The 21,577-nt window shown below is 37.4% G+C and overlaps 3 protein-coding genes across 6 annotated transcripts in view; all 3 read right to left on the minus strand.

Annotated features, from left to right (window-relative positions):
* Nucleotides 1-312: 312 nt before the first annotated feature.
* Nucleotides 313-17,205, minus strand: LOC107711574 (40S ribosomal protein S4, X isoform). Of its 2 annotated transcripts, XM_016516573.1 has the most exons (8): nt 17,201-17,205; nt 3,828-3,885; nt 3,274-3,351; nt 2,802-2,982; nt 1,251-1,348; nt 966-1,137; nt 718-875; nt 313-464 (listed from the first exon to the last, which is right to left on the minus strand). In XM_016516573.1, the coding sequence occupies exons 2-8, from the start codon at nt 3,828-3,830 to the stop codon at nt 363-365; spliced, it is 792 nt and encodes a 263-aa protein (XP_016372059.1). In that variant the 5' UTR covers nt 3,831-3,885; nt 17,201-17,205; the 3' UTR covers nt 313-362. The 2 variants fall into 2 exon arrangements, with proteins under 2 accessions (XP_016372059.1, XP_016372060.1); XM_016516574.1 differs by lacking the exon at nt 17,201-17,205 and having other exon boundaries at nt 3,828-3,915.
* Nucleotides 6,638-9,768, minus strand: LOC107711575 (cbp/p300-interacting transactivator 1-like). Of its 2 annotated transcripts, none has more exons than XM_016516576.1 (2): nt 9,509-9,768; nt 6,638-7,845 (listed from the first exon to the last, which is right to left on the minus strand). In XM_016516576.1, the coding sequence occupies exon 2, from the start codon at nt 7,836-7,838 to the stop codon at nt 7,407-7,409; it is 432 nt and encodes a 143-aa protein (XP_016372062.1). In that variant the 5' UTR covers nt 7,839-7,845; nt 9,509-9,768; the 3' UTR covers nt 6,638-7,406. The 2 variants fall into 2 exon arrangements, with proteins under 2 accessions (XP_016372062.1, XP_016372061.1); XM_016516575.1 differs by having other exon boundaries at nt 6,638-7,879; nt 9,509-9,763.
* Nucleotides 11,719-21,577, minus strand: part of LOC107711573 (histone deacetylase 8-like) — a 42,398-nt gene continuing 32,539 nt past the window's right edge. For both annotated transcript variants that reach the window (XM_016516571.1, XM_016516572.1), the window contains exon 11: nt 11,719-12,457. In XM_016516571.1, the coding sequence (XP_016372057.1) occupies nt 12,435-12,457 (23 nt within the window). In that variant the 3' untranslated portion in view covers nt 11,719-12,434. The remainder of the gene's footprint in view (nt 12,458-21,577) is intronic.

The following is a 21,577-nucleotide window of genomic DNA, read 5'->3' on the forward strand; positions in this document are numbered from 1 at the left end:
TCGGAGCACCTTCATTTACAACAAATGGAGGAAAATAACTTTTTATGTCATAGGACACTGGCTCTCAACTAGGGGGCCTCAGCAAACTTCCAAGTTGGAATCAGGATAACTTTCAAATGTAAACATTAATATATTAATATGTAAACTGCAAACTTCTCCCTCCAATAACTATTGATTTTATTGAAGAATATTCAAACTTCTGACTTTTAATATGGTGTTGGACATCAGCGGGCCTTACAATCAAAATGTTTGAGAACCACTGATTTGGTCTATCCACTTCATACTTTTCAACAAAAGACAAGATTCACTGTAGTTGTAAATAATTGTTTATTTCAAACCAAGGTGTTTGCTAGTCTGTTGACTTAGCTGCTGCTCTGTTTGGCAGCCAGTCTCTTGTCTCTCTCCTCAGCAATGGTCAGGCGGATACCCTTTCCACGAGGCAGGGACACCCAAGGCTTGTTGCCCTGATGACAGAGACACAGTATTATTAACTTGTAATACTGTAAAATAATAGAAGTAATTTGTTAAATCTGTAAAACCGCTTTAAACCCCACAATACCTCTTAGCATATAATGTAGAAACGTGTGCACCCCAATGAGTAAAAAGTTCCCAAAGTCGCACCTTAATTTTGACCACTGCTCGAGCAAATACTAAGCCCAGTCAACTGCTTGCTAACAGCCCATATTAAACAACAGACAGTAAACTTTTTGTACTCACCTTGCCGATGACGAAAATGTTGGAGAGCCTGGTGGCAAAGCTGTTGCCAGTGCTGTCTTTAACATGCACCACATCAAAAGAGCCAGGATGCTTCTCTCTATTGGTGATCACACCAATACGCCCCAAGTTAGCACCTCCAGTCACCATGCACATGTTGCCTATTTACACAGAAAATGACAATAAGTGATGTGCAACTCAAAGCAAAAGAAAAGGAGACAGACAAAGTTTCAGACAATATGCTCACCAACCTGTCTCAAACTTGATGAAATCTGTAATTTTGCCTGTGTCCAGGTCAATGCGGACGGTGTCATTGACCTTGATCATGGGATCAGGGTAGCGGATGGTGCGGGCGTCATGGGTCACCAGATGTGGGATTCCCTTTGTGCCGATGAGGATTTTCCTCACCTTGCACAATTTGTACTGAAAACAGGACAAAAGCATTAGCTCAAAAGATCTGCTATCTCTAATCCTACTGATGAGATCTTGTCATACTATCCATTATTTGTCATATTGCACAAGAATATTAAGCTCACCTTGGCCTCCTCATTTGTGATGCGGTGAACTGTAAAGCGTCCCTTGACATCATAGATGAGTCTGAAGTTCTCGCTTGTCTTCTCAATGCTGACCACATCTGAAAGAACGACAGCACAACACATTTCATTAACACATGACCATCAGATTGTCACCTCAGCTTATGTTTTATAACATCCTGATAAACAGCCTGCTGCATCACCTGAGGTGGAAAATCAGTCACAGCAGATTAATATCCTGTTGGCACCTACTAGGCAAGTATGGGTGCACAGTGGAAACGCTATGTGAAGAAGAGTGTTATAACAACACTGAGGGATTAGCCACTCAATGTGACGATTGCGGTTCAACCATCTGGTAAGTTTCAGCTCACACGCTCAATTATGAGTGCCACTGCAGAGACCGGAAACACTATATTGTCTTTTTTTTTTATGCAATAAACTCAGCAGACAACTAGATGACTGATATTAGTTTAAAAAATAAATAATCGGTTGTGTGGCCAATTGAATCACTTTGCATACCCTAAAGTGCCAGAGTGTGGCTGCATAACAAACCTCACATTTCAGATATATTTAAAAAGGGAGAAAAGAAAAAAAAAAAAGTGTTCATAGACTAGAACATATTCGGTTCCACATCCTAAATATTGTCTGACCTAAACATCGGCCCAATGCCTAAATACTGAGACACTGCTATATGCCAATGGCCTAAACAAGTGCATAGGACTTTAGCTGAAATTGTGCAATTAGCTGAGGTTGTTGAAAGTTCAAAAGCATGTTTAACACTCCAGCTGAAGAGCAACAAAGCTGTTTGTGAAGCACTTCAACTGATTAAAGGTCCAGATAGAGTTTAATCACGCAAAATGCTATACTTGAATATTTAGGCTCTCAAAGATGTCCAAATGCTCCTTATTCTGTTTCCCACCAGACTCTAAACAGTTTCACCACGAAATATTTTTTACACTTCTCATAAAATCTAAGACTGTTTGGATGCATTGCTTTAGCAAATCATCGTGATATGGCTTAGTGCACTTATCAAATCACAAAATGCTGTGATTTGAAATTTAATATATAGTCCGTTTTGTTTTTTTACAGTTAAGTGTGGCACTGTGTTCATTTACACACATCCAGGTCACAATCCAGTGTTCTCAGTGTCACGGTTCACAGACCATTCAGCAAACTATCTGCATGCGCTGTCAGTTTAACATGCATTTGAGAAAGCAATGTGCAGCAGTTACACTTTTACATTTGCATAACTTCCAAAATGTTGTGGAGAGATGACAGCATTTCACTGGATTTGTAATGAGATACACAGAAACTAAACGGTGGTCTACTTGCAGTTGTCCAGCAAAAGAAAAGCTCAAAGGTTTAACACGTACAATTCAAGGCAAATACTGTCATTTTACTATAAAATTAAAAAGTTTTGTACAGTCTAGTTGAATTACAATAGTAATATTTCCATCTTGCTGTAATCAGTAGGTTCCTAGATGACCACTAAAACGCCAGTCCAGTGAAGGCATCCAAACATGAATCACTAGAGCCGAATGCAGCAGTACTCACCCATGAAGCCAGTGGGGTAGGTGACATCAGTGCGGACCTTGCCATCGATCTTGATGAACCTCTGCATGCAGATCTTCTTGACCTCATCTCCGGTCAGAGCGTACTTGAGACGGTTCCTCAAGAAGATGATGAGGGGAAGGCACTCCCTCAGTTTGTGGGGACCGGTGGAGGGACGAGGAGCCTATGGAAACCGAATAAAAATCCACATCCATTTGTCAAGTCTGTAGAATGCATACAGCGTCACGTTACTTAGTTTAAATTTTCTTAAGCACTATATAAACTAACAAATAGTGTCTCAAATACATCACTTTGCATTGAACAGGTCCACATGGCTCAAAGACCATAGATCAGTACATGTGAGCGTACATAATTTTAAGGGTTTTATCTCAAAAGCGCGGTCCATTTCTTTAAATCTAAAACTTTAACAAGAACAAAATTGAGCTCATCTATAAGAAAGTAAAGCATCACTTACAAACACTCCAGTGAGTTTGTCCAGCATCCAGTGTTTAGGAGCTGCGACACGCTTCAGATGCTTCTTCGGTCCTCGGGCCTGTATAATAATAGAAACAACTCAATCAGCTAAAAGAGCATCGTTGAGAGCAGTCGATATAAATATGTGCAGTAAATACACAAATGCACTACATTAGTGTTCTGCACCAAGAACACCAAATCGGCTAGGCGCGGCCTTCACATTCTTTCCTGCCATTTCAATACAAAAACACTGAAGCGTGCTTTTTAAACAACGCTTTATAGAAATATGATGTTTTATTGATTTAAAAAATATTAAAACCACTGAACCAGTTTAAAAACTATCATTACACCACAAAGAAACAGTGAGTCCCCTTAAAGGAATTCCGTGAACATTTTAGCCATAACATCTGCGCTTTTTTGGGACAACTTGTGTGTTGTTCATCTTCGATGGGGTGAAAGAGCAGCATTTGGAACAGGACTGGGAAAGTCCGCTCTTTTAAAACGTTGATGATTGTGGATTACTTTGGGAGGCTATCGTGAATTAAACGCACTCACCATGTTGGAGTCTGCGGAAAAGGACCAGCCACTTCCTGTCAGCGGAAGATAAGCTGAACTACCGGTGCCGAAGAAGGACAATCGAAGCTTCCCCTATAAGTCCTACGAGTGTGTGCCATCTAAGTGGGGAGGTCTGTAATCATACTTCAAAGCAATATAAATGAGAGACTGTTGTGCTCTTATACTCTATACTGAATGTCTTGAGCCTCCTTCGATGTTTTTTTATAAATGTATAAGTGTATGTTTCTTCATACGGGGCCTTTTTGGTTATTCCTGGTCCGCAGAAGTTGCCACATTACTGTAGCCAATTTTAAAGACATTCAAATCATAGTTTCAATTATTTTATGACAATGTCACAGTTGAGTGAACACCAGGGTGAATTTGAACTAATTTTACTACTTTAGTGCTATGCATAAAAAGTGAAAATTAATAGGATATTAGGCTACAGTTTTGTTTTGTCTTCTTTTTGTTTTTTTTGTTTTGTTTTTTCATTTTGTCCCTTTTCTCTAATCAAAAAGTTATTTCGATTTGTAATCATTCTGTAACTTTTTCATGTGCTTTTTCCAAATCTTAGTTTCTATCGTTTTAGTTCAGTTCGGTTCCTTGAATGGCATGAATGGCATTATCTTTCAGGATTAGCAGTGGATGTAATAAATTATGTGATATTGGTTTTGGCTTAATTTTTATCACAACCAACAAGTTTTTTTTTTTTTTTTTTAAGTAAGTTGATGTACTTGTTTACCAAGGGGAAAACAGAGCCAGTAGTTAAGATGAGGGGAAAGTCCGTTTAAAAACAAACTATTATCTTTCATTGTTTAAGATAGGAAAAAAATGCTTGGAAATTCCAGGTTGTGAAACAGGGCTGTGTTTTTATAAGCAGATCAAGACCATTCATCCACTGGTCAGTCACTAGCAGTGTTGGGGAAAGTTATTTTTAAAAGTAATGCATTACAATATTGCGTTACTCCCTAAAAACGTAACTAATTTCGTTACTTAGTTACTTTTTATGGAAAGTAATGCCTTACATTTATTTTGCGTTACTTTCGCGTTACTTTTTAAATATGAGCAGGGCTTGATTGTTTTTAATATAAGAAGTTCTATTTATTAAAGTGTAATGAATAAACCTCAGGCTGAAGGAAAAGTAAATTCACGTCTGTTCAGTAGAACGCAGGAGAAGAAACACTCTTCAGCAATAAAAAAACAAAGCACAATTGTTAGTTTCTCTAAAGTCATTTTTGCTTATTAGTATGGTTGAACTGGATCATCAAAGGTCAGCAGCAAAAATATTGGTTAATAAAATGGGATTAGATACATTTGTGTTATTTAACATATTTAATTATTGCAGGTTTGCGTCATATTCTGAGTTTGCATTTCACTGTTTTAATTCATTTTGATGAATACTAAATCTGTTTTTTGTGAGTGGGATGAATTAATGCACATTCACATTTAGTCTAGAACTACAGTAACATCATGTTCACACAGCGCACACAACTCCTCTGTACTTCCGATTTCTCCCAGTATGGGGACAGGAGACTTGTCAGTCAATAAATGGGAAAACAAAGTAACTGACATTACTTTTTTGAGAAAGTAACTCAGATATTTTCTTGTAAATAAAAAAAGTAATGCGTTACTTTACTAGTTACTTGAAAAAAGTAATCTGATTATGTAACTCGCGTTTCTTGTAATGCGTTACCCCCAACACTGGTCACTAGACAATCGCTTGAATGCCTTCTCCATTCTGCAGCATGTTTGAGTCTTAAATGTGCAGTTGGCCACTAGATGCCAGTACTAACCAGTTAGTCATCTTTCATTGTCTGGTCGCCGTGATTTTGCCAAGACAACAACATCTTTTGTTGATCCAGGAGCAACATTACTGTCCAAAAATATAGACTAAACCCAATCCCTACCCCTAAACCTAACCCTACCCATAATTTATTCCTAAAATCAGTGTGAAATGATAGCTGATTAACAAGGGTGTTGAAGCACCTAACCCTGATCTTAAGCCTAAAACAAATATTTCCTGAAAAGTTATCCCTCAGTTCTGATTGGTTAATTGGAATGTTATTCCAGGATCAACATCCTTGTTGATCCTGGAATAACATTCCAATTAACCAATCAGAATTGAGGGATAACGTTTCAGGAAATATCTGTTCAGGAACATGTTGTACTTTCATGTGTCACCTTCGTTGTCTAGCGCAGGTTCTGACAGTAACTGATCGGTTACAATGTTTTTTTTGTTTTTTTTTAAGTTTTCTCCGAGTTTATATTTTCATAGTAAATACTAAGTTTTATTTATTTATTTATTTGATTTTGGACAACAGTTGTTCATCTTAAATCATGAATTTTTTTGTCAAATGTGGGATTCAGTTAAAGTGTTGTATTGGAAAGAAAAAGACAATATGTTGTGCTTTGTATCTTTATTTTCTCACATTCAGAAAAAAAACTGAAAAGTACACACTTTTAAATATAATAGGCAATAGCTCTCTTACGTAGAAAAATAAATGGATAGAAGAAAAAAAGTGCTAAACAAAAATCTTTGATTTAGTTTCAGTAAGTCACAAATTTCAAAAACAAAGAAAAAAAAATCTGAGACAAAATATCTGACAGAAAGTCCTCTTTCAATGGGTAAATTGAATTAATTTTTTAAGCATGTAAAATGTGTAACATTTGTTTTTGTAGAAGACCTGCAAAGATCTACATTACAATTAACCTACTTTATTCATACAGCCTACAAGACCAACAAAAAAAAAAAAGAGAGAGAGACAGTGAGAACAGAACAGTAAATTTACATTTAGAGAAAAAACGACAGTAGGCAATATTCTTTTTTTTTAATTAACATTGACCTTTTTAAGTGCATGAATCAATCATCTCTAGACAAACAAACTAAAATACAAAAATAAGGCTATCAGACCATGCAGGCTGAATTGTGGGGTAAACAGACACGTCTCATTAATATATTTAACCATGGAAAACGTTCGGCCAGGTCGAGTTCCTCTGAGACCAGCGAAGCTTGCGATGACACGGCTTCTCGAGGGAATCTCTTGAATGATGGAGGGGCTCAGCTGAGCGCACCAATTTCACGATCACCTTCCATTACACACTTGTAATACCATCCGTCTGTTAGTCCAAATAGGGGCTGGAAGTCAGACCGACCGGCAGCAGGCAGGCAAGGGTAGCCGAAAGCCTTTGTTCTCTACAAACCATATTTGCTGTATATCTGTTCTTGCACCAACCTCACAATGAGGTGACCTTTCAAATCCACTCCACATATCATGATGTGAATTTTATAAGGGTGTGAATGAGCTTTGGAAAAATAGATGCCTGGAAGGCAGGGTGAAAAGTCTTAAGGATGGCCATTTTGGTTTGCGTGCCAAGTCCTCTGACTTCTGAAGACTTTTTAAATTCTTTTGAAAGTCTATAGCTCGCATAAGAGCAAACCTACATTAGTCTGCCCTCCAAAACCATAAATAACAGCTCTTGACAGTTCATATCTGAGAGATCAATTTTCTTTTCATTGCCATGTTAAATTGCCATTCATTGGGCGCTTTGATTTGGTAGATTTTGTAGCACCTGAGAGGGTCAGCAGCGAGCTGGCACATCCGCGATGAAGTCAAACTCGGTCTGACCCAGCCATAGCTCTGGAAGCTCATTGGCACGGTCCAAACCCAGCTCCACAACAAGCGACATAAGAACTTCCTCATCGACCGGATCAGAATCAATGATCCCAGGTGCCTGTGCCACCCCAGGCGTGGTGACCTGTCCTGGGCCTAGCATGGTGGCTCCGTACCCTCTACCGGGTCCAGTGGTAGCTGCAGAGGACAGATTCTGATAGTGGCTGTTGAGTTTCTGGAGCTGCATGGAGGCTATGAGATGCTGGCCAGACTGCAGGCAGAAAGGCTGGGGTTTTCCCAACACGGGGGAGCTGGGATGGAGGGCAGCGGAGGGGATCTGAGGGCTCGTCTTGCCTGAACCAGAGTAGTGCAGGAGAGAGAGAGTGTCACGATCCTTCATGGTGGCACTAGAACACAGGAGGCTCATTAAGTTGGACACACCTAAAGGAAAAGAAGATGATAACATGAAAGTCCCTTTAGAACATCTTCTTTTGTGTTCCAATGAACGTTTGGAATGATGGCTGGAATACATAACATGACTTTTGGAATCGGAACAGATTTTAAAATATTAAGCATCATACACTTCGTAAAACGGTTCCAGAGAAAAACTAGACATCACACACAACTGATAGTCACACACTACCAGACTTTCAAGTCATTACGAACACAACAAACACGCGCAGAAATTGCAAAAAGACGGATGACATATGAAAACAATGCGTTTTAAAATCAGTTCAAATTGATCAAACATGTCTGATATCCTCTGACTAGATGGATTCATATTCTGAAGCTTAAAAAAAAACATCGGTGTCCATCATAAAGTACACAATTTTCTGTGAAATCTGTCAACTCCAACTGGCTCTGAGTTCAGCAACTTGCATTGACTCCTTCAAACTGCAAATCTGGGCAAAAATCATGCGTATGTGTATTCCAGCCTTAAATTATAAAGATTTTTGGGTGAACTATGCCTTTAACTGAAATCACAAGGCAAGAGTATATCAATGGATCAGAAGGGCAGCAAGTCATAAGACTTTCCAAGACTATTGTAGAGATGAACCATTCATAATCCCTCAGACGTGGGGTTAATTATGAAGTACGTGACAGCATCCTGTGACTCCATATCCTACTGCGTCTCACATGTGCTCGCACACACGGAGGACAAGTAATGAGGCACTTAATCATATGTGCTGCTCCACTCTCCTCAATCCCCACTTAAAGCCATTCTTTTGGGGGAAGGCATAATTGCTGAAAGCTGGCATGCAGCTGCAATGGACCTCCAGCAAAGAACAGCACACAGGCTCATCTCAGACATTGACAGCTGTAGGGCATTCATCTCGAGATCTTTGTGTTTAGCTCATTGTATTCATTATCCATGGCCTGGAAGCAGTCACATATAACACGATGAAGCCTACAACTTAATTAGACCAAGACAAATGTAAAACTGAACTTTGCGGTTATCTGCAAATCCTAACTTTAATATTGGACTAGTCTGTGTTGTTGGTGGACTATTCAATAAGTCCTGTGAAAAAACATCGTAAAAGATGTGTTGATCTAGTTACATTAGATATATAATTTTAAAAGCGGTCATACAAATTGATCATCTTTTTTCAGTGTCAATCTTGTGTCACAATCTGTGTGGTGCAGTACATATAACTGCTCATTTCCTACTATCACTAGCCAGTGAGATGTTGTGTTAGTTAGTGTCAGTTAAACAGTCAATTATGACACAAACAAGATTAAAACATTAGTTGGTGACATTCAACTGATTTAAATACAACTGAATTACAACCAGACTGGATTAGACCCAAAACAGAGCGATAAAATGTGTTGCGTAATAAATATCCAAGAGTGGATGTGGAATTTGTAGTAAATTCTATAAACAAAAACTATCAAATCTAGTTTTATAGACAAATTTCAGAATAATTATTATCTCGCGTCATTTAAACAACAGCAAAAAGCGTTGAAATAATACAGTTTAAAAGTTATTTAAATGTTGGAATTTGCAGAATGGAAATATATGAAAGTAAAAAAAAACAAACAGTAAAACTGAAACTGTTTATGATAACTTACCTTTACAGGAGAAATGGTCAACTTGTGTTCTTGTTGCGAATCCAGTATGACTAAAGAGCAAGAATTTTTATAATTTAGGAAAATTAAATGCGCTAAATATGCACTGCATGAAAATAAAGCCGTTGAAATAAGGTGCTGTTGTATTTGGCAAAGAGAGATATTAAGTCGACTCTGGACATGAAGTTGGAGAAATGTTCCCCGTCCTGTTGCAGGAGAGCACCCTCAATGAACTGTTACTGAATCAAAGGCATTAGCCTAAATACACACACTCGACGCTCTCAAGAGGGACCCGAGTCCGCTGAAAAACATGACATGGAGCATCTGCGAGACTGGACTGTGACCAATCGACGACTGGTGAAGTATAAGCGGGTAATTTAAAATTACAACATTTGACGGATTACTTGACTCCAGAATTAATATTCTGTCATCATTTACTCATTTTTACCTATATTTTTCTTCTTTAATATACCAACGATGCAAACTAATATGCTCCGTGTGCTGGAATGGAATTTTATCCGCGTTTTCTGTTCACCCTTATAAAGTCACTTAATAATGATCTTTCATTGACACACCACAGACAGTAAAAATATCGCTGAGACAATTAGTCCTGATTGAGTCGTAGATTTTCTAAACACAATATCAAACTAATGTATGGTTTGAATATTTTTTTTTTTCAAACTTAAAAGTTCTTTTTGACCAAAATGCTGCTGCTGCATAATGTATAACTAAACGGACAAAACGAGAATTTGTCACGTGTCATTCTTCACTGAATCAGAAATTAAACTGAACCGCATCAATTAAAAAACCTGTTCCGACCGAAACCGGTGTAAGCTGTCTAACAAGACTTGAGCTGCTCGTCTCAATATTGATTAAAGGAGAGACGCAGCCAAACGGCAGCTTTCTTTTCCGTTTAAACGGGTTTAAAGACCGCATCTGCCGTCATTCATGAAGACACTTCACATGTAGATTAGGAGGGAAGTGACGGGTGAAGGAGCAGGGGTTTGCTCCACTCCTGTGGGAAACGTTATGCAAATGAAGACAAACGGTTTTGACATGCCCTTTGTTTGTCACAACTCAAGAGCTAATGTCATGAAGGCCACTTTTGTATAGAAGAATGGGTCACACTCCTCAAATACTTCATTTCAGTCCAGTGCTGCTGACAAAAACGCTGTACAAATCCGTTTGGAGTGAAAGGTTGAACACGTCGTCAGGGAAGACAGACGAACACTTTGCATAAAATTCGTTGGGATGTCAAACACAGCCTACCACTAGATGAGCAGGTGCCATATCCATTAGGAACGTCTTGTAGTCCGGGTAGATGATCAACAACAACCTTTTCAGGCGGTTTACTAGTCAATGACAAAGAAGGTATATATATATATATATATATATATAAGTTTTCCTTTCCTTGAACAATTTGAATCTACAAGACAAAATCTTTTTCTTAAAAATTCCTCAGAAAATGTCAAACATGGTTAGAAGGTATATATATATATATATATATATAAGTTTATTCCTTTCCTTGAACAATTTGAATCTACAAGACAAAATCTTTTTCTTAAAAATTCCTCAGAAAATGTCAAACATGGTTTTCAAGGTTATATGTAGTTTTTCGGATATCATTATTTTTGAAACTATTTTTATTTTACAGGGAATAGTATTTACATTTTTCAAACTCTTTCTTTAATGTTATGAATTTTAATTCGAAAATTAAAAACATAGATCTGTATTCTGTCGTTTTATGTATGTATTGCATTTTTAATTCATTTGAATAACCTAATCGATCTGGACAGAAAAGTCAATAAATAAAATTGGTATCATGTTATTTGACTCAAAATACAGCTGCAAGTATTCAATATGCTTATTTTAAACTATTAAAACCTGAAATGAAACAGTATACTAGAGTGTCACGTTTCACCCCCCACCCTTATTTATCTAGTGTTTCAAAAGCAACCTGCTCCAGAAAACGCAGAGGAAAAATCAAAAGCAGGATCATGAAGTATTGAGACTGTTGGGGTTTTAATAGGGCGAGTCGCTGAAAATCAGTCCCGTCTCTCGGTTTAATTCTGCATCTCTCAAAGCTAATAAAGGACTTAATGAATCACACTTGGTGTGCCATTCAGAGAAACCTCTGCAACCTAGAAATCCATAAAGATCATGCTGAAAAGAACAGGACTTCCCCTAGTGAAACACAAGGACACTCACTGGAAGAAAAAGCCACACGATTTATTTTTTGTATTTTAATATATAACAGAAAAGCATTTATACAAAAATTTAAAGTTGACAGGCAGCTTGAAAACATTTGCAATTTTTGACTCACTCATCAAACGCAAGAAAATAAACATTGTGGTAAAAAGCATGCCATAGGCAACATAAAACAGTTCATGAAGCCAACATGACTTGGAATTTGGTCAGTCTGCCCATTAAATTTCACTGCAAGATATTGCAGTTAAAAGTTATAAAAGATGGTTTCATTAAGGGGGATGAAGCCAAACTGTAAAGATCTCAGTGGCTTGCCCTGTGCATCTAAACCATGGTTCGACATGTTTCTGGGATGCATCTTTGACAAGACTCTTTCAACACTTTGACAAGACAATATCTCACTTTCAAATGATCCCATATAGTTAAAACAGAAAAAAAATGTTATCTGTGACATACTGCACCCACAACATGTTGCATTCACACTGAATTTCACCTGAAAATGGCTTTGGATATCTGTAAAAAAGTACACCCATTAAATATTTGCCCCAGATCCAACATTGACTAAAACCGTTCAAATGTGGCAACACTGGCCCATCTCTGCATTTTTTTCCCTGGAAACATTCAAGTAATTGTTTTCCAAGCTCCCCTCTGGCGATGGCTCCGACATACTGTCTTCATTAGAGGAGCAGGGCCTGATTTGGAAACATGAGCTAGGAGCCCACTGCTAAACTACATTCTTCAGATTCCCTGTAAACAAGCAGGGGAGGAGATAGAGAGGGGTAAAGACAATTCTTAAAAATGGGTCAAAATGAATTACAGAAAACATATTGAGCAATATTAATACAGTGATAGAGACATGTGGTGTAATGAATGGAACTGTGAAAAATGTACACATGAAATTAGTGCTGACAAACCTAAATATATACAAAAATCTGATGTGTCCACCTGAACGTCTGCACAAGAACCTACCACACTTTAATGTCACAATGACACAAACTCAAACAAAGCAGCGAGGTTGCAAATCTGGAAAAAACAGGATTTCCTATGACTTCTCTTACGGAAGCACAAGCTATTCAAATATTTCTAAATCTAAATCAATTTACATGGATTTACAAACCGCAATTTGCATTGGAATTGTGCCTGCCATTCACACTAGCTGAGCTGAAAAAGGACGTCTCCTTTGTTCTCACCAGCTGGTTGGCAAATGAATTTGAATTTAAGGCTCTAAAGGAAATCCTGGTTTAAAAAAATGAATCAATAGGAATCCATACTTTACAAAGCAAGCTTTATAATCATTTTAAAAAATGTCATTTAACCTCATTTTTAAAATTTGATCTGCAATAAGACCACAGTTTGTCATGAAATGTAGCTGAAGTCATGGCTCCTACAAAATTGTTGAGAAAAAGCATTCCCTCATTTTCAGAGATTTAATCGGAAGGCATGCATCTACAGTGACATTTTAACACTATTTTTAAGCACAACATGTTCCTCTTACTTTGAAGGTTGCGGTTCCGAAGGCCTTGGAACCAATTATCTTCAATTCTCATTTGAAATGAGCAAGCTTTTCCTTTCCTAAACCTCGAGTGGTTTCACATTAAGGAAACCGTAAACGTTTATGAATCTATTTACATGCAGAATTTAGCAGATGTCCGATGATCTCCCGTCTCCATCTTTCCGGCCTACATATGCATGCTCTTTTCAAATATGGACTGTTTTCAGGGACGGAATCAACAAAAATGTCCAGTTTGTTTGTAGTCGTCTACAACATGCACAAACGATATGGTCTCTATTAACACCCACTGTTTAAAATTATATGGCATTCAACATGAGTTTGATAAACTCAGCAGTATTTGCTGATCAGAACCACTGAAAACAACCATGTATGGTGTTTACTCATTTTTGCCCCTCTTTCTCTCAGCATCTTATAATGCAAGGCTGAGTGTCGGAAATGTTACCCAGATGTGCTTGGAAACTCCAGTAATGTGTAACAACTGCAAGCCTCTCTTTAAATTACCTGCATTAATCAATCGCAGTTCTTCACAGAGAAATGGTTGTGCAGATTATCAGAATGCATGCCATATTATGCATGCTTGGGAAGGTCAGGCACACAGACTTCAGGTAACTCTCATCACACAGGTTGGCACTCGTCTTGCATTTGCTTCCCTCATCTGCATGATTTCCTTTCCCTCATAAACATGGCGCTTATGTGACATACATAAGACTGTAAACAACCACTGAGCACTGCAGAAAAATCCTAATTAAACAGTTTAATTGATGTGAGCTGCTCATTTGAAAGCTGAGGCACATGGGGCTGTGCGAGCTTGTTGAAAAACGATATGGGAGTCTTTAGAAAACCCTGCACTTCAATGGTGTAATTTAGTGCCTAATAAAACCTCATCACAAACAATTACTTCCTCTTAATATAAACCCAACCATCTGACATCTATTGACCAGTGTGCTACACTGTCCTGACTATCCAAACAACAACTACACTCAATTACCACAAAATAACTGGCATACAAATAGTGCCAGCCTACTTCAAACCACTGGCCAGGTATAACACCACATTCAATTCACCTGGCACATAGAAGTCTCATTGAATTTGTATAGTAAACTAACTAACTTCCTTCCTTCCTTCCTTCCTACCAACCTACCTATAAATGAGCCAAAGCAACCCAATTGCTATACATTTTGTCCCAACTTAATTTAATTGTTCAATCCACTTAAAATATATATACAAATAGATTAAAAAGTGTACTCAATCCATTTGTGTTTGAACTTAATCTTTCTGTTGCATTAACTGAAACTTTGCAGTGTTATTTTTAAAATTAAGATAAAATAGATGTTTTCTATTTTTAATGTATTCTAAATTGTAATTTATTCCTGTGATGGCAAAGTCAGTGGTCACATAATTCTTCATAAATCCGTTAAATTTGTTGACTTGGTGCTCAATAATTTTTTTATTTTTTTATTTTCAATTATGTTGAAAATGGATGTTCTGATTAAATCATACTTTTTTTCAGGATTCTTTGCTGAATAGAAAGTTCAAAATAACAGCATTTATTTGAAATACTTTTTTTGTAACATAAAACTCTGTCAATTTGGATTAATTTAATGCATCCTTACTGAATTAAACTATTACCTTCTTCAAAAAAATAAAATAAAAATCTTCCTGACCCCAAACTTTTGAACGGTTGTAATACAGATACTTGTCTTTGTACTCATTTGATTGCAGGAATCTACTCTGGATACCTTACATAAGATGTGCCATGTACAAGTAAAATGACAGACAGATAATTGCTCCATCAAAACGTATTTTAAACTAAAAATACCCAAAAACAATTATATCTCAGACATAGTTGGAGGTTTTGCATAGCACATTTTTAACATATCACACGTAAATAGTGTATTTCAACATGGCAGAACAGATGCCACTGAAAAGTCATATATGCCTATATAAACACATTGGTTAAACTAAAGAAGCCGCACAGAATCAAAGTAGAGGAGTTTGTCAGTTCTCAGAAAACAGGATGTGATGTGGTGCATGCAGCACAGGACACTTAATGTAGTTCCACTGCGGTCATTTCGAAAGCTGATCTCTGTACACTATTTCACTGTCTGATGACCCTCTGTAAACAGAAGATCCTAAAAGCCAAAATGATCTGGAATCTGTGCCCATGTGTGATATAGCAGTCTTAAGAGATGGGTGGAAAGCCTAAATTGGAAGTTGAACCGTCTGCGCCTTAAGCCCATTTTAATTATTCCCTAGAGCTGCGGGACAGAGCGAACACACAGCACATGCTACACACACCGCATGGGCACAGAAAATAAGCATGTTTGCATATTTGTCATGTACTGTTTAAGGAATAGGCAAAACTCTCTCATTGCAAAAATAAATAAACAATTCCGACAAAAAGGAGTAAGAGTAATGCTTGTTGATGAATATATCTTCTGAAAAATTGATCAAAAAAACTAAAATGTGTGTTTTCATACAAAGAAAACCTTTCCCTGCACCATAGCTCTTAAATCTCTTTCAGACTTAAGGTATGGCCACATTAGCCACATTTCAGTAAAATTTCACCAAAAAAAAAGCTCCACTGTTTATTGCATATAGTGTAACGATACATGAAGCACCACTCGCAGTAAAGACAATTTCAAACTAAGAAGCTTTCTGTTGGTCAATCGGGCGAAGATCAACTCATACACAAGTGAAATCTACACGGGGAGCTTTTTTGCCCTCACAAGAAACTCCCAATCACACAGATTCCCATTTAAATGACTGGATATCGGCCATAAATTTGGCCAAACAATGTTTGTGTGTGACTTTGTGGCCACATCTGCAACCACTATTAATTTATTGCACAAAAGCAACAAGAACAATATAAAATAAAAACGATTAACAGGCGCAAGCATAGGCAGAGTTTCTATTTATAACACGTGTTTGCAGCGTTGAGCAATGTAGCCAATCACAGACATATCTGTTGATTTCTGGAACGCAGTTGCCAATCAGAGGTGCTTAAAGGGGTCCTATTATGCTTTTTCACTTTTTCAGCTTTAGTTAGTCTGTAATGTTGCTGTTTGAGCATAAAAAAGATCTGCAAAGTTACAAAGCTCAAAGTCCAATTCAAAAGGAGATATTTTATTTAACAGAAATCACTTTTCAAAAACTACAACGAACATTGTGATTTTTCTCAAAAAAAATATTGCAATTGTGATTTAAAATGCAATTTATTAAAGCTTCAAGTTTGCCGTGCTTGTTTGTAGGGCTTCAACAATTATTTGATTACATAAGAATATGAGTGGTATTAAAATAATAAACAAAATAAGAAGCATTACTACTGTAATACTGACTTGTACAATCAAAAATATTTTAGAAACAAAAATAATTTTATTTTACAGTACAACTGTAAAATTACAATACTAATATTTATGGCTGCCTTAATTGCTTCATTTTTAAGTTAAACAACCAAGCTATTAATCTTGCTGAAAACTGCAGGGAACCCTGGAAACTTTACTTTTGTTAAAAGCAGCAGGTTTCCAAATGATCTAAAGCCATATAGCTTTGCATCATGAATGGACCAAAATTTATTAAAAGTTATTCACCAATTATTATTATTTTTTGATAAACTCACAGCACTAAAGACATTAATGATTAATGTTCAATCAGCTACCCTGATACCCTCAACTTGATAACCTTTGCCAATTCATTTCCATATAAATAGCAGGCCGCTCATGTATTTCACAGAGCCTAAAGAGCTAAAAAAAAAAAAAGATCTCAAAAGTAATGTACTCATGAATAATGATCCTTATCATTTCCAGGTCTAGAACAGCATGCAAATATTAGACATAAGGAGAGAACGAGATACAACATATTCAGTGAGGGACTCCCAACACACAGTCAGAGAATACCTGGTCCCCCGTCACTATGGAGATTTAAATAAAGCTTCTTTATTCAGCCCTGGAGAATAAAGAAACAGCCCTCTCATTAACAGAGCACATGTGCAGCGAGTGACTCAATCCCTATCTATACATTCAACACATTTGATTCATTTATCCCACAGGTTTCATACTTAAACATATCTCTACAAGATAGACACTGTCATATGTTGCAATGAAATGAAGTGCCAGAAATACCACACCACCACCACCACCATTCCAGTGTTCCATAAAATGGGCTATTCTACTATTTCTACTACTATTCTGCTAAATGTTTCAGATGAACCTGCCCCCAAAATGCCACAAACATAAAATAAACTGTGACTGGTTGGCGGCTTAACATGTTGGTCAGAGGGTCTCTTCCAGTCCAAGTAGGTGGTTCTTGGCCAGAATAAGATGCAATATGGACCAAAACTCATGCAGTTTAATCTGGCTGTGCAAGACTAAGTCCTTAGACTGCATTTTACTAATTAGAAAAGAAAAGACATTTTGGCAGAGATTACGATTCAAAAAGATTACAGCCCCAGTCCTAAACCCAGCTGGTGTTAAAGCGGCCAACATGCCTGCTGCCCGACTGACACGGTTGGTTAATTTGGGAATATTCGGCGAGGATTATTTAGGGCCAATGTGGACTTTTTAATCACTGAGAAGTTAGTATTCGAACATAACTGCTCACACACGCATTAAAGCTATTATGTAGCCACCATAAAAAGCAGAAAGACAGAGAACAAAAACCAATGCTGAGGACATTTCTAGTATAATCGCTCTCTGAATGGCTTCCTGAACACAAACGGCCCATTCAGAACAACTAAAAACAAATGCTGGATAAAATCCAAACAACACAACTAGTAAAAATGTGAAATACTGCCACACTAAGGAAACTCAACCCCTGATTTCCCCTAAAAAGCTTTTCTACAAATAAGGTGTCAAATCTACCTGCTTTAATTCAATAATGGCAAAAACAGACACCTTTTCATTTTGCTTTAAGAAGAAAAAAAAAACACAGACCAACATGACATCATCTGAGTAAGGAAATGAACAAGATCCGGTTATTTTTTGTTGTTGTTGTTTTAAATGAAGTAACATGGCTCTGTGATTCGAAAAGAGACTCTGTAATTCTGTTCTTCCACATGAAAGAGAAATCACATGACAAAGCAACAGGCCCACTCATGATGTCATGTTATTATATAAACATAAATCAGCAGTCACCTGTAATCTGCCACTGTCTGAGGACTACAAATGACAGGGAACAGTTTCTAAGGGCTTATCTTTGAGAATGATAGTGTAGAAAGAAATATTTTTTAAGGGATATACGTTGAAAAAACAAGTTTAGTAAGAACTGAATTAGCAATTCTACTGGTTGTCGTTACATTGACATTGGTAAATGTATAGGTGAGTATTTTTGTGTTGATGTATTGTAGTATACTGTACCTGGGAGTATGTTGTTGACAGCTGTGGCGATGTTGATGTCTTGCAGGTGGTCGAGAGTCTCTGTGTGGAAGAGTCGGAGGGTGGAGCCGGTGCTGAAGGATATCCAGATCCCGACCCCGGCCACCACCATGTGGGACACGACCATTCCCTCTTCCTGATGGGCTTCAAAGTGACGCTGTTAACATACACACTTTTCATAAATACACAAGCATCCAAATTCAAACATACTTCTATGCACCAGATACTAGGCTTGGCTGGACTGGAAAACACTGGTCTGACTTTGCTTGGCTTAATTTCTGGAAAAATCTGCCTGTGTAACCTACCGAACTGAGGAATGAGGTAACCCAAAAGAAGGTCCAGAGTAGGAAAAAGAGATTGTGATTTGACCCACTTCACTCAGAGAGGGGGAGGATGACATTTAGATTCTGATATACTACAGCTTGACGTCCTTGTTGGAACGAACAAAATAACAGGGAACTGCAACGGAAAATTTAAAGGGGTCCTATTATGCTTTTTCACTTTTTCAACTTTAGTTAGTCTGTAATGTTGCTGTTTGAGCATAAAAAAGATCTGCAAAGTTACAAAGCTCAAAGTCCACTTCAAAAGGAGATATTTTATTTAACAGAAATCACTTTTCAAAAACTACAACGAATGACTTGTTTGGACTACAATATTTTCTGGGATTTGTGATATCACAAATATTGACGAATGGGACGAGACCTGGTTGAGCTGCACTAGAGAAGGCAACGAGTGTTATCACTATGTTGGAGACACGCTAGCTTTCCCAAGGCAGACGAACTTAGAGTGGTTACAATCATCCGGGTTTAAATCGCGCTCAATTGATTTGATTTTGACGCAATATTTACACTGAAGCTGGCAGGCGGCTATGGTAAGGGGCATGACATTTCCCGACCAGGCGCCGAGTGGAGCCAATCACAACACACACTGTCCAAGCTAACCAATCACAGCACATTTCGTATTTCAGAAGGCGGGCCTTCATTTGATACAGGAACTATTCAAGCCGTTCATGCCAGACTGGGCAGAGAGGTGTTGTAAATGTAAAATATGTGAAAAATAATGTGTTTTTTGAACAACCTAGTATGACAGCCTGTTCTAGTACACCCCCAAAACAAAATCAAGACTTTGTAAGAGCATAATAGGACCCCTCTTATTATAACACACGAAGTGTAGACATTGTGAAAGAGTCATTGTGCATATATTGACTGTGTTATAACAGAGCTTTGTGAGATCGCGATGAACTGACATGTCAGCTTTTTAGTGATTATAAAGGGAGTAGGGATGTAACGGTATGAAAATTTCATATCACGATTATAGTGACCAAAGTTATCACGGTTATCAATATTATCACGGTTTTGTTCAAATTAGATGAAAACGTTCAAAAAGAACTGATACACACACTGAAAACATTTCAATAAGTTTTATATTTGAAAATCAACAAACAACAAATACAATTAGCAGCTATATGCACTTTTTTAGCATAAAGGAGATGTTAGGAGATCTTTTTAAAGCAAAGTTGGGGTTGATTTCGAGTTCACATACAAACATAAATAGAATAGACAGAATAGACTTGTCTATTTTAATGTAAGACAACATATTTTTCGTCAGTGATAGAAATATGATTTAAGACGGTAGTGTAAGCAAGTTTAGTTTGAAAACGTTTAATAGTAAATAAGACAATTAGACAATATTTGAATAAAATAATAAGAAGAAGAAGAATAAATATTTATTTGCAACAACTGATGGAGTACTGAATGCTGCACGCACGCGCAGCGTTGCCAAGGTAACATTTGGTCAGTCATTCCCTTCGCCAAGGGAGTTTCAAACGCTTATACGAGACAGTAATGCCCTGCACCCTTCAAAGAACACACTTCAAGGGCTCTGCCCTTCGAAGGGAGTAGGGCATAAGGATGCTCACTTCTGTTTGGAATTCGCCCCATGTCCCTTGTATCACCGCAGAGGCGCAGACGCGGCTCTCTCGTTTCATTCAAATGCAGCTTGCGTCTCAGTTTTTGATTGTATTGAAAATGAAATCAGAGGAATTTAGTATTAATACTACTATAATTTTGCTGTAGTGATCATATTGTCCTGACGATTGTTTTGTACACTGTTCATAATGGATTTATAAACAGGTAAGATTTCAAAACATTAATCTCAATTCAATATTTCATATCCCCGTATTTATATATTATTATAGGTAAACAAAAAAAAAAATCTGTGTAATAAGTTAACTATGAATATACAATACATTATCCCTTAAATGTCAACCTTATAGTTTGAACGTTCGTTCGTCTTGGCTCAAAGCCACTTGCTGCGAACTTTTCTTCGCGGAAGCTTTGCGTTAAACAAGTGAGATAACGAAATATTTAATCTCTAATCAATATTTTTTGTCCAATTATTTGCCCAGTTAGTTTTGGTATTGAGGTAAAAGTTACCTTGCATTCGCTAAAGTGGGTGGTGGTCACGAAGATGACGGAGCAAATTTGATGCGACTTTTTGCAGCGACTTTCTTTTTGCAAGATCAGCAGACAGGGTGACCGTCCTCGATTAAATTGCCTTCAGGACTCTTGTAAAAGCCAAAATACGACCAGACCACCGATTTGGTCCTCTTAGATGGCTGAAAAATCTCCCGAGCGCTGTCACTGCCTTCCGCCATTTCGTCTCATGCAAAAAAAAAAACAACAACAACATTGCATGCTGCTTCTGCGTCAGACTGATGCTGGCTGGACAGGATTTACCGCGAGTTTTCAAAAGCGCGATAATCAAACACGGTTTTGATGATAATTAAATTTTAAACGGTAATACTAACCGTCAGGGCATTTTATCGTGATTGATCGTTAAACCGGTAATCGTTCCATCCCTAGAAAGTAATAGGTGGGGCTTGATTTTATCAATTTAGATTTTATTGGATAAACATAGGCTGGAATAGTATTGGTTGATATTTTTTCTTTCTATATATATATATATATATATAATATGTTA

Source organism: Sinocyclocheilus rhinocerous, unplaced genomic scaffold (assembly GCF_001515625.1).
Source record: "Sinocyclocheilus rhinocerous isolate Xijiao unplaced genomic scaffold, SAMN03320098_v1.1 scaffold837, whole genome shotgun sequence".
NCBI classification, from domain to species: domain Eukaryota; kingdom Metazoa; phylum Chordata; class Actinopteri; order Cypriniformes; family Cyprinidae; genus Sinocyclocheilus; species Sinocyclocheilus rhinocerous.